This window comes from Erigeron canadensis, chromosome 3 (assembly GCF_010389155.1).
Source record: "Erigeron canadensis isolate Cc75 chromosome 3, C_canadensis_v1, whole genome shotgun sequence".
Classification (NCBI taxonomy): Eukaryota; Viridiplantae; Streptophyta; class Magnoliopsida; order Asterales; family Asteraceae; genus Erigeron; species Erigeron canadensis.
Genome location: NC_057763.1, coordinates 14,051,409 through 14,068,630, shown reverse-complemented (window position 1 = coordinate 14,068,630; position 17,222 = coordinate 14,051,409). Strand labels below are relative to the sequence as shown.

At 33.1% G+C, this 17,222-nt stretch overlaps 1 protein-coding gene across 1 annotated transcript; it reads left to right on the top strand.

The window, feature by feature from the left end:
- LOC122591530 (protein FAR1-RELATED SEQUENCE 5-like) lies at positions 1 to 2,098 on the top strand. The gene is made up of 5 exons (XM_043763794.1): positions 1 to 252; positions 354 to 598; positions 699 to 955; positions 1,269 to 1,692; positions 1,978 to 2,098. The coding sequence occupies exons 1-5, from the start codon at positions 1 to 3 to the stop codon at positions 2,096 to 2,098; spliced, it is 1,299 nt and encodes a 432-aa protein (XP_043619729.1).
- The last annotated feature ends 15,124 nt before the right edge of the window (positions 2,099 to 17,222 follow it).

The window sequence follows — 17,222 nt, the reverse complement described above, 5'->3', positions numbered from 1 at the left end:
ATGATGTTCGTTCCGTTTACTGGAATCGACAACCATGGTAGGTGTGTAACCTTTGCTGCTGGGTTGATTAGAGATGAAAAGGCGGAGACCTACACATGGCTCTTAAACTGTTTCATGAGGTCATTTAATAAAGATCCAACAATGATGGTAACCGATCAGGATAAATCGATGGAAATTGCAATAAAAAGTGTGTTTAAGACAACAAAGCATAGGTTGTGTAGGTGGCACATAACTCAGAAGTTGCAAATAAAGGTAAATTACTTTAACAATCAAAGATGATTGAGTAGTGATTAATGTTTGGATCTCTGTAAAATATGCTTTTGTAATGACCAATCAAATGTGATTGGATACAGGTTAAAGAGGCAATTCCAAGTATTGAAGAAGAATCAGAAAGAGACTTTAAGAGGAGGTTTGACAATATAGTGTGGAATATGTACATTGAGCCACATGTTTTTGAGGAACAGTGGGATAAATTGAAGAGTGATTTTTCGTTGAAGAATGATACATGGTTCAAGTATATGTTCCAAATTAGATCAAAATGGATACCTGCTTACTTTACAGAAACTCCAATGTTCGGTCTGATGAGAACAACCTCAAGGTCAGAAAGTGAAAATGCTTTTTTTTTCACATTTCACAAGGCAAGGAGCAAATTTGGTACACTTTATGAGTGGTTTTGAATCTGCAATGTTGAAGCAAAGGTCGACACAAGAGAAGTTGGATGCCGATGACATCAAAAAAAGCCGAACATTGTGCACCAAACTGAAAATTGAAAAGCATGCTTCAAAAATATACACAAAAACAGTTTTCGAGATTGTTCAGAAAGAGATAGAAGCTTCATTGTATGCATGTTCAGTTGATCAGATGACTATCGAGGGCGATTGTAAAGTTTATCTTGTTAATGAAAAATTGGAGAAGAAAGCATTAGATACTAGAAAAAATGTGATACAAATACAAGGTATGTTTCTGCTCTATGCACAATTAAAAACGGAATAATATATGTATAGATATGATTGAACACAAACAGATTCATGCTATATGATTAGTCAATCAAATATGATTAGTTAATAAAAAAAAATATTTGAAATAATTTTCTGCCCATGAAGGTACTTTATAACCGGCAGGATGGATCGATTATGTGTACTTGTAGACACTACCTTCGTTACGGTATCCTATGCCGACATCGTTTTGTGGGTTTGAACAACAATAATGTAGAAGAGATACCTACACAGTATATAATGAGGCGATGGATGAAAGGCATCATACCACAGATTTGAGATCGAGACAAAACAGATTCGACAATGCAAATATGGGTACTCAAAGGTTGGTTACTGATGTAACCTCGGTTGTTGAAGATTGCTTGCATCTACTTGTTAATGGTGAAAAGAAGCTCGAAGAATTTCTGGAACAAGTGAAAGACTTGAAGAAAAAAGTTGAGGATGAAATGCCAAAACAACCCTCAAAGAAAAAAGATGACATCATAGAAAAAATGACAGGTGTTTCAAAGCCGGATACAAATAGAATAAAAAACCCACCAGTAGACACATACAAGGGGTGCTACAGAGACAAACGTTTGATGGGTGGGAAAGAAAAGGGGCTTAAAGAAAGCAACAAAAGAAAGAGTAATTGCAGCATGTGGAGGGACAGATCACAACATGAGGACTTGTGGAAGAAAGAAACAAAAAGCGAATTGGAGTATGACTTCTCATATGTCCTCGTTCAACTAGCAAGCCACTATTTTTTATTGCTATTATTTTTTTATTATGCAGATTTTATACTTGGTTGATAGAATTTTTACAATTTACAAATTTATACTTGGTTAAATATTTGTACTCACCAATCAAACATGATTTTCTATATCCAATCAAAAGTGATTGAAAATGTGTATTTGTTTCTATATTGCAAAATGTGACATGCTTGAATATGTGTATAATGTGTTACATTTCTGTAATGTTGTCAAATTTTGTCATATTTTGGCAGGACCACCCCTTGCTGGGCTGTTGGTTTGCACATAAATTCCACACCTGGTCTGAAACAAAGGTTTTGGACAATCAACTTTGATTTCACACAAATTCAGTATATAGACATCGTACAACATTAAATTGTAATAATCATTCAACTGCATAAAGTCTATCACATTCGACTACTTTTGAACACATTCAAAATACACAAGTCTATTAAACGCATCCAAATACACAAGTCTAGTGAACACGATTCAACGACAAAAGCTAACAGTTTAACATGATTCCTAGAAAGTTTTTAAACACATTAATCTAAAAAGTTTAAGCACCAATTTCCTGAGACAATGCAGAGTTTCTACGCTTCCTTTCCTCCCCACCTCCTAGAAAAAGTTGTGTTATTGCTGCCCGAGAATATTTTTCTAAAAACACTCTAGCATCTTGTAGTATCAATGCAACATGTTTGTTAATCTCATGTGTCAGTATCTTGTATCCTCAGATTGGCAGTGCACCTTACCCTCAACTTCAACAAGACATATTTCTGGTCTTTAGACTCAACCGGAAGTCCACAGTTCCATGTATCCTCAGATTGTCCCTTAAATGACTCCATGTGGCGCATGAGAAACACGCCACAATCCACAAAGTTATCTTTTGTACTCCATGTGACTCTAAATTGTGTAGCCTTAAGACCTTTAACAACTTGAGCAGAAGGATTTTTCACATTCATTAAGTGAGTCGAGAACAGTTTATGTTGTATACAACAATTTTTTGAAAACTATCAAAATGAAAGTACAGCCTATATTGGGTATTACCAAAAGAAGTGTATGCCATATCAAAATTCAGCCACTAAACTTAAACATAAAACTGTTGTGGCAATTATTGAACCTAATACATTCTTAAATCAGACCCAAAGGCTATTATATCGCTAACCACAGATTAGGGTTAATGTCAGATATAACAAAGACGAGGGTTGATTTATACTTACCACAGAAGTTGTCACCTTCTTATATTTTCCTTTGAAGTTTCTGACATTTCCAGGAATCATATTGTCGATTATGTGGAATGCTGGTTCTTTCCTTAGATCATAAACCAACAAATAGAAATGTGATGAATGACAGAGAGGGATAAACACCTGTTTGTATGATAAAGGTAAAGTCTTAAGTGTCCAGAATAAACACATTATAAATATACAATCAAGAATGATTAACTATGTATACATAACTAAGTATATCAAACACTACCAACAAACTACTTAGCTACCAGCAATCAAGTGTAATCAAAATAAACTGAATCTATTCACCGACTTTAAAGACAAATCAACGATCACTGGCTAAACAGCAAGCCTAATGTGCTCAATTACTAATCAAATTAAACTACTTATCTAATCAATTGTAATCAAATTAAACGACTTAGCTACCAACAAGTTGTTAAACAACAAGACTAATGTGCTCATTTACAATAAGACATGTTCATTGTCGGATTTTACATTTGTCAAACCTACATGGTTTGACTGATCTATAAAAGATGACTACATTTCAAGCAGCAGATCCCCATCAGTCAATATTACTCAAATTCCTGAAGCCGACACAAAAAGAAGTGTCACACAATGAGTAATATGTAGTGTATGGCTTAGAGGCTATACCAGATCAAAGTCTCTGAACAACATTCCTTCACGATGATTGCCAAAGAAGCAACAGTTTCATTTAAATTAGCTGCAGAAATGGCATTCTTTGGTTGCTTAGACACCTTCGCCTTCTTTTTCTCTTTAACAGGTTGCAACTCAACAACAATTTCATTTAAATCAACTGCATAGACAGAGAACTAAAATTTAATACATAAACTAGTACCCAAAATTATCAAATGAAAATTATTAGATAACACTAAACCAACAGATTTTTCGCTAAACAAAACGATATAAATGACGTAACTGAAACAACAACTACACATGAACAACTAGCATAATCTGATCAATACTACGAGAAGTTTTTCCTATAGATTTGACAAACAGATTAACACAAGTACATGATGATATTTGACTGTAGAATAACACACATTCATATCATATTGAATAAACAACCAAACAAACATAGTTATAACAAACAATCATATTTGATTGGTTCACACAAAACGTAATACATGCTTAGATGTAACAATTAAATAGTACATCTACAAAAAAAAATATCTTATAATCTACAATTAACAGTTACTAAATTTCTGAAATAAAATAAAAACCCTAGAAATTAATAAAACACTAAAAATAAATCAAACGTATAAAATTAAGGATAAAAAGGAATTAAATGAAGAATATAATACACTTATCAGCCACTGCCGCCGTAGAAATGGTCGGAACTACTTGATTATCACTCGGAACGACAATTTACGTTTTCTTTGATAACTAGTCGGAACCTTCATTATTACCGGTGAAAAAACCATACTTGAATGTCGTGTTTTCTATTGCCGGAAAAAACGAGGGTTAGGGAAACCACCGACCGATGAAGAGATAATCATGGAGAGAGAAAATCCCTATATGTGTGTGTGTGTTTTTGTGTTGATTTGGGGGAAATGAAAAACAGGTTGGGTGAAATGAACGAGAGATGGAGGGATGTGTGAAATGAATGAGTGATGGAAGGATGTGTGAATTTACAGATATAACCTTCCGTGTGTTTTATGAATTATGTGATTGAAATTAATCTCAGACTTTGATTATATAAATTGAAGGGTCAAGATGTGTCCCTTAGTTTTCAAGGAAAAAAGTGGATTCAAATGAACAAACTTCATGGTATATATATATATATATATGTCAATATATGTATTCTATGTGGTTTGCAGGTGAATGAGAGAGGAAGATGACGCATATATATACATATATTATATAATAAGCAATTTTTATTTTTACCCCTATAATATTATATATTTATGAAATAACTCTTGAGTTTTAAATGTTATCAATTTAGTCCCTAACATTAATTTATTATTATTTTTTTATTTATATTTTTTAGATTTTATTAGTAATCTAAATATGTTTTTTAATATTTAAAAAATAGTTATTTAGTTTTATGTTTAAGTAATTGGAAATTATAAAAGAATTGATGATGTGGCGAAGAAGTTCTGAAAAAGCTATCCTTATAGACAATGAGAGTCCTGATGAGAGTTATGGGTTTTGTGATGCTAATGTGGCAATGAAAATATTCCAAGAAGATGGTGCTTATAAGCACAAGCCTAATACAGTTGTATATCATAGTCTAGATAAAAATAAAATAAATCAAGTCCCGTCATCTATAATATAAATAAAAGAGGGGGTTGAGGCTACACTCGACAATTCTAATTCCCCTTCTAGATCCTAATACTCCAACCTTATTAATCCTTTATTTTTTTTTAATATTTATTTATTATTTTAATAATCCTACAAATTTTAGTTTGTAAAATTTATGGTCTTACTTTTATAAAAAAAGTTTTGTACAACTTAACTAGGCTTAATTAGCAAGTATAATTTATCATCACGGTGTAAACAAAAATATAAATCCAATCATAATATCATCATAATAATAAAAATAATGATAATCTATAATCTATAATATAACTAAAAGAGGGGGTTGAGGGTACACGTGACACCCTTAATTTTCTTCTTTAGCCTAATACTTCATCCTTATTAATCCTATATTTTTTTTTAATATTTATTTAATAAAAAATGTTTGAACTTTAATAAAAAAAATTTATAAAAAAATCTTTATTATTATTATTATTATTACTACTACTACTTACAAAAAACTCTCACATATTCTCAACCCTAAGAAAAAACCTACGGCAAAAAAAGAAGAAGTTACGATCGACTACCAAAAAGGTTTTTTATTTATATACTTTGTTCATATTTAATCATTATTATTATTATCTAATATTGAATTCTTATGTTATTGTAATTATTATCTCTTAAGCCAACACATGTTAACCATCATCTACGACTTTGTATACTTACACTTTTTGTTCTCTTTTTACTTAACTAAAGTTGAAAAAAAAGGTAAACTGGAATCAATATTTATATGGAATTAATGTTCATATGTTTCTTCTTTAGCTTTCGTATTCATTAAGTTGTGATATTGGTCATACACTTTTTGTTTCTCTTTTTATTTAACTAAAGTTGAAAAAAAATGGGTAAACTGAAATCAATATTTATATAAAGTTAATTTTCATATGTTTCTTCTTTACCTTTCGTATTCATTAAGTTGTGATATTGGTCATACACGTTTTGTTTCACAGTTATTATAAGATTTATAAATTTTGAGACTACCCGTCCTATGGACGGAAATTTTTATTATTTTATTATCTATATATATACAACCTAGGAAAAAACCCTCACATATTCTCACTAAAAAAAACCTACGACCAAACCAAAAAACAAAATAGTCGACTACCAAAAGGTTCGACCTCCTCCTATACCAGGTAACATGTTTTTAATTTTTAAAGATCATCACTTCTATGAAATTGAATATATTATGAACTTAAATTATTATTATCTTATTAATATTATTAGTATTAGTATTGTAATTAAAAGTTGAAAAAAATAAGTAAATTGGAATCAATATTTATATATAGTTAACTTTCATATGTCTACCTCTTTAGTTTTCGTATTGATTAAATTGTGATATTGGTCATAGAGATTTAATATATACTTGAATTCTAATTTTTCAGCTTTTGATTAATATACTTTGAAACTACCCATCCATGGATGGGTCTAAACACTAGTTTATTATTCAACTTGATATTCTGAATTTTTGCATAATCTTTGACTAATAAACTTTAATATATGATAGACAATCAAATAAATTTAGTTATTCTGCTTACCATAAATATATGTATATATATGAGTTTAAAAAAAACATATTTAAGATATATATTCCATATATTCTCGGTCAAATCATCCCTAACTTTCCGATGGTCTACATATCCATCATTATTAACCAATATTTATCCATATTTATCAGCCATATAAGGGGTGCCTGGTAAATGGTATAAGGGGTGCCTGATAAATGGTATTTATCCATGGTTATAGTTATAAGATAACCCCATTTAGTCACCAACCAGTAAAGTCATGTATTATATCAAAAGAATAAATAGGTACGTAGTTTGCTAAAAAAAATAGAGAAATATAATTCAGAGTTCAAAATTGTAAATTAATTTGTTTTTTTTTTCAACCACCACCTTATATTCAATAATAATAATAATAATAATAATCATATGGCTAGAGTATCTAAATAGGTTCCAAGTATTTCGTCCACGAAAGTGATGACAATTTTGTTTAAGAATGTGGCACTGTGCTTTACAAGAATTCAATAGATGGTACGTTTGAATATTGTGTCACTTTATTTTTATTTATCCAAATAATAAATCTCAAATTTTTTTTTTGTATAATTGTGTTTACAACATCTCGATTTTTCCGACATTCAATTGAAATTCCAGTTCCTAAACAAAACCGATTTTATATGCATAGTTGAACATAGGCACACATTTATAAAAACTCCAGTTCATAGAAATCAATCCAAGAAAAGGATCAAAACTATAACATGTTTGAAGATTTTCATTATATCTATTCCCGGATACATGTCATGATATCATATATTTTTGTAGCATGTATTATTGTTTCAGAGAGTTATATGCATACAAGCAAGAAATATATTTTGAGAAAATATATATGAGTCCGTATGTAACCATGTATATTATATTATATATGTATATATGAAGATCAGATATAATAACTTTAAGAGGAAAGGATTACCAGAAAGTATTGATGATTTGATGAGGTGAAATCGGGATCCAAAGATCAAGCAATTGTAAGAGACAGTTCGTGCTGATAACGTGTTAGGAAATATATGATCTTGGATCAATAATGTTATCATAAACACACCAATACAATATGATAGTAAGCCAAGATGATAAAATATAGAAGATAGGGAAGACAATGGTGGCATAAAAAGCCTTATGTTTTTGTGTATCTTAATACAATAGGGTATCACCCTTATATAGTGTACATAAAACTTATAAAGTAAATGAATGGTAGATTAGTCATTAAATAATATATATTTATATCTAACAAACATATTATATTACGAGTATTTCTAAAAAATTGTCTAACATATGTCCTAAAATTACACATATATTATTCTTGTAAAATAAAAAAAATTACAATATTCTTTCTTGAAAAATGTAATTTTCACTTTTTGAGAAAAATATTTGAAGTAATAATTATGTGTGTTTTTAGGGCAATAATCCCTTTTAAACAAACCAAACGTATCTCAAAATCTACCAAATACAACCAACAAATTATAATTGCAACCATCGCATTGCAATTTCTGATAAGCTTTGTGGTTTTGAAATTCCATTCATTTACCTACAACTCATTTATGATGAAAAGCAGTTGTCGTCTTATGCTTTATAAATGTCGTTTCATTTACGGTTCACAATGGCACTTTTGTAATATTATCTAACTTTGTGGTTATTTTAATAACATCTTTTAATAATAACGTATACTTTTATACATATTTATTTAACTTTGGTTGCTATGATATTGTTTGTTTAGGATTATGCGCCCGTAATGTTTCTGTAATTAACTTAACCTTTATAATTATTTTAACAATGCATGTTGAATAATAACAGATACTTTCATACTATACGTTGTTATATTTTGTTATGGTTCATATGTTATGATTCGTGCTAATTAGAATAAGATATTTGTAAATCAATTTTTTGATTATTTTAATATCATGTATTAAATAATAACAGTTGTTTTTATACAATGTTATTTCACTTACAATTGTTGTAATACTATTCGTTTGACCATGTTATCGAGTGTGAATTTATAATTAGCATCATTTATGTGATTACTCTAATCACATGTTAAATAGTATATACTTTTATACGTTGTTATTTTACTGTAGTTGATATGTTATATTTCGTTCTAAATAATATGATATATATATATATGGCGGTTTTTTTAATCAGGTTTTCTTTAATTAAACAAAAACTTATAGTTTGTCAAATAAATAATTTCAGAAAATAGAAATGAACTTTATTCGATTTCACGAAATTAGCAATATCCTTTAAAGTCTTACTTTTTAGAAAACATCTTTCATTTATTAACAGACAAGTAACATTTGACCTGGTAACCTGCTGACGTGTCATTTTTTTTTACGAAATTAGCGACATTCTTTCATTTATAATAATATTTTCTATTAAATTAGCAATATTTTTTCTTTGAGTAAATTACAACTATCGACCATGTGTTTGTATCCACATATATCAATCATCAATAACCTAGATCTCTATAACAAATGTCAATGATAACCAAATCATTATGAAAGTCATATAGTTTTGTTCGCGTGTTAATTCCGGTCATGTTCATGGTTTCAGTTTTCGATTGGTTGAGTTTTCCAGTGAGTTTCCATATTTTTGACGAACTTCAGAACTGATTATTTTTTGTTAGGGTTAATTTGTTCGGTTCTTGATTTTGGTTGTTTTGGTGCCGATTTCGTGTTCCTAATCAAAGAAACGAGAGAGAAATCTACAGTTTAAACTTTTCCGGTGAGCTGTTCACTTTCCTGACCACCATAACTGTTGAACTTCGTTTTGATGAAAGTTATTGTTAGGTCCAGATTTACTGGACTCGCTCCAGACGTGACCACTGGAGCCCTCTGAAGATTTTTTCAGAAATTATGTGAAGACCAGTGAACAACTTACTTGTACAGGAATCTGGATTCCACCAGGTTTGTTCACTGGACTTCACTCCAGTCAAGATCTTTCCATTGAAGAACATTCTCACTGAAGTCGAAGACTGAAGTCTGAAGAAAGAAGTCTAACAAATAACAGAGCTCACTGGAAGACTTACCAAATCTCCTGACTGGAGTCCTTATCGGTATTCTAGACCTTACAAGTCTGAACACTGATTACGAGGAATTGACTTTATGCCTTTACATGCCTTTACCCGGACAATCATTTTGTCCTTTGTTAAAAGCCTTACACACCTGTAAAGGTGGTTGGTTAATTAGAAGATAAGTCACTATCATGTGACTTTATTCTTGTACTTTAATCAATGTATTTAAGGAATTATAGTAATTTCCTTAAATGTATGTAACCATATTTGTACGGCAAAAAGAATATTATATTTATTCTTTTTGCCTATAAATACCAAGTCACTTCCTCGTCCAAATCACATACTTTTGCAATTTGGTGTCTTTGCTCAAATACTCTCGATCTAAATAGTTATACTTCACAACTTTAAGTATTTCGATCAAGGAGTTTATTTAACAAATTTAGATCACTTGTAATTCATAGGTTGTTTAGATACTTACTTTGTAATATCTTGTCCGCAACAACCTTGTATTTTATTTAACATCAATAAATAAAATACACTTGAAAATTACATAGTGTCTCACCATTTACTTACTTGCTTATCTTTATATTGCTTAAGTACGTATTACGTTATATATATTCTTGCATTTATATTTATCGTAATACTAGTCCAATCTAGTGCTTACTTGACGTTTCATACTAGTCTTATCTAGTGATTACTTGACTTGTTGTATTCTACACTTGTGGGTTAAACCATCAAGTAAAGGACTTCACAATTGGTATCAGAGCAGAAGGCTAACATACTAGCCTAGATCTGCATTTTCTCGATGGCCAACCCAGAGAATACACAAAGAAACCCTTTAAACACTGGACCTCCACCCATAAATGAATTTGAACAAACTAATGACCATGCTAACAATAATCCACCACCACCACCTCCTATTCTTGCTTCTCCACACGTGCATGTGCACTACTCAAACACTCCTGTTCCCAAATTCAGTGGGAATGGTGATGAATTTGGCACGTGGAAAGGTAGGATGTTATTACATGTTACTGGTATTGAAAGGAATATGCTTAAAATTTTAAATGAAGGATCCTATATTCCTAGAAGTCCTCTCAATCCACTTCTTGATCCAACTGGAGCAAGATCTGGGAGGGAAAAGAGGGAGGAACACTGGTCTGAAGAGGAAAGGAGACTGGTCAATATTGACACTACCCTAAAAGTCATGATCCTCGGGGCCGTTCCTGAAGCTCTTGTTCCCACACTAGTGCTTTATCCCAGTGCTAAAAGCATGTGGGATGAACTAGTGAACCAGTATGAAGGTGGTGCTGATACTATTGTTACCAGGAAAGTTGCTTTGAATAAGAAGTACGAGTCATTTTTTGCCCTACCCAATGAATCATTAACTGGTACCTACACCAGATTTATGTCTATCATAAACCAGTTGAGAGGGCTTGGGGTAGAAAAAGACAAGGACATACTTCTTGAAAAACTTTGTGACATTCTTTCATCTAAATGGTCTCATATGATCATGGTCTTGAGACAAGGTAAAACCTTGCACTCTCATACTTTGTCAACATTGTATGGAGCCTTCAGATTCACTGAAGAGAATCAAGCCCAGAGAATAAAGGCAGAAAAAGATGCTATTAATCATGCTCCCAGTAGTTCCCCAGTGGTTAGTCATACTGAACCACCATGTGCAGCATTAATGTCTTCCGAGAATGTATTTTCGATGAAGAAGATGATGTTTGAATTAATGGATTCTGGAGTCATGAATAATATCTCTCTAGATTATGATGAAACTGATAGTGATGATCTGATGGCTAAAACGTTTAACCGTTTCAAAGCCAGAGCTAACAGACCCACTGGACACATTACACCCAGTTCTTCCACTGACAAGACCAATCTAACATGCTTTAAGTGTGGCAGAAAAGGTCATTTCATGAAAGAGTGCAAGTCCAATCAGTTTGTCTCACAATCTGGTCCATCAACTTCTTATAACAAGCCTGATGATAGCTACAGATTGAAATATAAAAAGCTTAAGGGTCAAATTGCTCTCATGTCTGCAAAAAAAGATAATAATAAATGCATGGTGGCTAAAGAAGAATGGGTTCCCTCTGATGACTCATCAGTTGATGATGAAGAGGAAAGAGATTGTTGTTATATGGCTCTAGCTGATGAAGAGCATCTGATGAAAGAAGATGTCACATCTGGAAGATCGGTGGACATTGTCATTAAGAAGGTAATAGATTATGACAAAGAAACTGATCCTGAATTAAAATTGGACATTGCAGAAGCTTTAAACTCTGATTTAACGTTTGTGGAAACTGTTCGTTCAGAAATGTCAAATAATTTTGAAACAGATTTTTCTGAAATGGCAAATTTAAACTCAAAGTTAAAAGAATTGCAAGATATTGAACTCGCTTTCAAAGCACAATTTTTGGTTACTAAACAACTGGTCCAAGAAAAAGAAGAGCAGGAAAATATTTTAACAAAAGAAAAACATGTTATCCAGTCATGGCTTGAGACTAAAAAAACAATATGATGCTGCACGTAACCAGTACCCCTCCCAAAAACGTGCATATCTGGGGGGTGATATGAATGCTGCTGCATTAATACTTGTTGTTGACCGATTGCCTGAAGTGTTAAAACCTAGCACTATTTATGATGAACCAACAACACCCAAAACTAGTATTATTCCTCCTGTTCAATTGTCTGAGGTTAAGACTGGAGCACCCCAGATGAATGCTCCAGTCAAGAAGGTTAAGCAGAATTAACCATTGCCTCAATCACCTTCTAAAGAACCCCAGGTTCAGAAAAAGAATAATGTTGTTCCTCCACCTAAGCCAAAAGTACAGTCATTTGGAAAGGCTATGGTGTCATCTGATGAAACTACTGGCTCGTTAAGTTCAAAGTTGTAATGCAAGAATTAACAATTTTAAGGGTACTTCATCTGGACCTAAACAAAATACAAAACCTTTTTCCAAGAAAGAAAAATCGAGCACATCTGTTGATAAGAAAAAGAAAAAGGTTTCAAAACTGTCAGTTCCAGTGGTGTTTACTGAGAAACCCATTATTTTTTAAAGTGAAATCAACCAGATACCAGCTGGGATCCATCCTTGTGGATCCAGAGAACCCATCAGTCGATGGGTTCGCAAGCCTTTAAACTAATAATCTGGGGATGTGCAGGGTGATCGAAAAAAATATATTTGGTATCTTGACAGCGCAGTTGGCATGACAATGACCGGATGTAAGACCCTGCTGGAGGAGTTCGAAGTTTCAGACAGACTCTCTATTACTTTTGGAAATGATGGTTCTGGAAAGACTGAGGGATACGGTGTTTAGAATAATGGTCAAGTCAAATTCAGACGGGTGGCTTATGTAAATGGTTTGAAATATAACCTCATTAGTGTGAGCCAGTTGTGTGATGATGGCTACCAGGTGTTATTTAACATCTCTCAGGGCATTGTATTTAATAAGGATTGGAAGGTAGTACTGATTGCTCCCAGAAAAGGGAATGTGTACATGATGGATACGAAAAGCTCTCCTTCAGAGCAGTGTTTCTATACCAAGGCTGATGAAGACACAAACTGGCTATGGCATAAAAGGTTGTCCAATTTAAATTTCAAAAATATCAACAAGTTGTCCAGAAAACAACTTGCAGATGGGATACCTTCTGTCTCCTTCATAAAGGAAAGGCCATGTCCAGGATGTGAGATGGGTAAGCAGAAACGCACTAGTTTGGTCCAGTGAATGTTCAGACTCGTGCTGGTAAGAAATATACCCTGGTAGTTGTTGATGAATACTCCAGATATTGTTGGGTAATATTTCTTAGATCAAAGAATGAAACTGCTACTGAAGTCATCGCTCTTATCAAGCAAATTGAACTCAAATATAAGCGAAAGGTGTGTCAGTTAATGTAACACCCATCGTTTAAAAACAAGGATTTCCAAAAACTTTTGCCTAACGACGTTAAAAGAAGCGGAATTAACTTTAAAAGTCCAAACCAGTAAAATCTGTTTGGTTTATTCATTAAATGGTGTTACTAGCCATATCATCAAAATAAGTCTAAATGGAAATCCATCGGTTGCCTAATATTAAACAACCGAGCACATAATCAATACAAGTCATTATTATCTAAACAATAAGCAAATGTCTAATGCGAGCAGCCACTATGGGTAAACTATAACCAGCTTCAAGATCATCTACCCATGCCTCACATCTTCTCACATCTACCTGCTCACTATTGTTGGACCTGAGGGCACAACACATTTTAAAAGAGCAAGTGTTAGCTAACGAATTAGCTAAGTAAGATAACACATAAGTTATGAAACGTTTGTCCATTTAAAACATTATATAAAAGTCATATTAATTCGTTAAGGCACATATCCCCAAACATATCATCACACTTACATATCATATCATCAACATCATTCATATTAGGATGGGTCATCCTAAATGTGCCTAGTCATCTTTTGTATCATCACATATCACATTTGAACATCTTTATAATTGTGACAAAAGTCACGCGTCTCATATAACATATGCATCTCGTTAAGTGTGACATAAGTCGCACCCGACTAGATGAACCACCATTCAGTAGTGCATCAATGTCGTTAAGGAATGGCAAGCCAATCCAGGAGTAGTCCGTATGTTCAAAGACATTGGTGGGTAATCACTCCACCCGGAGATACTCAAACCACGTAATTACGTTGCAAGGAGCCACCCAAGCAACCATATACGCACCCGCCGGGCAAGGGCAAGTACGGGTTAAGCTTAACACTTTCACATCAAATTTACGAGCTCGATTTCACATCACATATAGTTTAGGTGTTTACACAACCTAAACAATCATCACATATACATCATTACGTTTGGGCCCTTAAACGTGCACGTGTCGTGGCAACTTAATAAGTCTAGTGAACTAGATGAACAAGCCATGTAATCATGCACATTTCACATATCATCATCATACTTCACATTTCATAGCGTTTCATTTCATATCATCACATCGCATACATTGTTACATCACGTACATCGTCATATATCTTTGCATATCGTATATCATTACGACATTGCATAACATTTATCATCTTAGATCGTACATCATTTCATATCACATCATCTATTAAGCATACATAACATCTCATAGCAATACGTATAATTGGGGTAGCATTTCAGGCTTTTATATGCATCTACATAGCCCATATTACCTCCCGTATAATCCCGAATACCCATAAGCAAACAAGATACCATTTGGGATATTATTATATGAAAACCATCTTTTGTTGGACCCTCAGTATGTCAAAGTAGTGTATCTTACCTCAATGGAGTGCACAAGAAATGATAACGTAAGTTACCGAGCTTTGCAAGTATTCCCGACTACCTATAATCATTAAACGACATAATGAGCTAATAAATACCCACTCACTTATGGTCATGAATCACGTCTAAATACCTATAAACATGACTCATGACAATGCTTGATGCATCGGACATTCGATTAATACTTTAAAGCTTACATAACTTGACGAAACTCGACATTCACTCACTATATTAACCTTTCTGGAAACTTGACATCACAATCATCTTTTGAAAACATAACCATTAGAAAGTAGACTCTCTTACGATTCCGTGGATAGCTTATTTGTTAAAAACGGAGTTACGGTTTAAAAGTTATGGCCATTTGAAAATTCCGTCGCTATTGCGTCGCAACTACTAAGTTGCGTCGCAGGTATGTGTCACTGGTTTCCAGTTGCGCCGCAGCTTAGTAGCTGCGCCGCAGCTAGCCCCTTTTCAGCACAAACCTCATTGTTTAACCTCCAAAACTTAACCAAACACACCCCAAACGACCCCAAACCTTATGAACGACTTTTAACCCTCAAAATTCATCATTTTAAGACTCTAATGATGTCATGAAAACAACCCTCAACATCCAATTGATTTGCAACACAACAACAATCATTTTAGGTTACCGAATCGATTAAAACTCATGTTTTTGACTCCAATCAACCCTCTAAAGACCTAGATCAGTTATGAATCGAATCAAGGGATTGAAAGGACATGAAATCAATGTTATTATACCTGGGATACCTGGAGATTACAAAGAGAGTGTAGAAACTTGATCAAAACACTCTCGAATCAACCAAACGAAGATGAAATCGAATAAGGAATTGATTATGGCAATGGGGAATGGTTAGGGCTCAAAGAGGAAAGGATAATATGAGTAATTAGAAGCTAATGACCTGCTCCAAGACCCTAATCCCGTTTTTTAGTTTCCACCTATGTTAAAACTAGTCCTTAGGCTTCCTTACGGCTCATATTTAGTTCAAAACACCCATTGGGAATACTTACAACACATTAAACACTTTAAGCACCTCCAAAGACATTAAAATATACCTTTAGACACATTAACACATGAATCATTAAGGCTTTAAAACCTTACACACATAGCACATTAATCATACGTGAGCATCACATCGTCTGGAGACATAACGGACTCATGGTGTTGACTTAACGACTTAAGTCAACCGTTAATTAAAAGTTCGGGATGTTACAATTACCTCCCCCTTAAGAGGATTCCGTCCTCGGAATCATTTCGCCACTCGTATATAAATAACTTGTCCGTGTCCTTAACTTTATCATATCATTTCAGAATTCCCTTGGGTCGTTCTTTAATTTAGCATGACCAAACTCATTTAGCTCTTTACATAGTCTTTTCTACTTTCTCTTTTCATTTTAACCATTTCGTCATTTATTTGGTTCAATCTTTAAGTCAACTAGGTAGTCAACCCAATTATCCAACCTTCATAAGTAGTATACAATTTACATTCTATTGAAAACTATTCATTTGGTGAAGGAGTCCTTTCGACACCTATTCTCATTAACTTGCTAATATAACTCACACGATTCATTGAACAACGGTTTGCTCACCATGACTTTCGATGCATAATATATCCCTCCATAGGGTCTTATGGTTAAACCATTATACTCACTTGTTCAACATAAGCTTTCTTTGCTCACCACAAAATCTTCGATCGATTTTGAGCTAATTAAACAGTCGTTCAACAATATTAACTTTAGGAGCGGCTATTTCATGTCATATGGCTCTACAACTTTCCTTTCAATAATAGGTCATATTATGAACTGACATCCACACCTACATCGTAGTTGCCATTATATGTGAACTCAACAATGGTATATGAAAATCTCAACGCACTAACACATGATCATATGATTTTCCCAAGTTTCTAGATCATCCTTTCTCGTTCCCATCCATCTAAGGGTTATAGACACCATTTGAATTCACCATTCCTTACATACTTTTCCAAAACATATCTAAAAATTTTGTTTACATAACAGTCGTCTCAATTCGAAGCATTCAACAATTAGCTTTCACACTTTAAGAGGACTTCTTAACGAACTTC

Bases quoted from the DNA above. Each gene is read 5' to 3' on its own strand.
- LOC122591530 (XM_043763794.1), top strand. From the start codon at position 1: ATGATGTTCGTTCCGTTTACTGGAATCGACAACCATGGTAGGTGTGTA. The intron at 253-353 runs GTAAATTACTTT...GATTGGATACAG, and splicing joins CTCAGAAGTTGCAAATAAAG to GTTAAAGAGGCAATTCCAAG. The intron at 599-698 runs GTCAGAAAGTGA...GTTGAAGCAAAG, and splicing joins CTGATGAGAACAACCTCAAG to GTCGACACAAGAGAAGTTGG.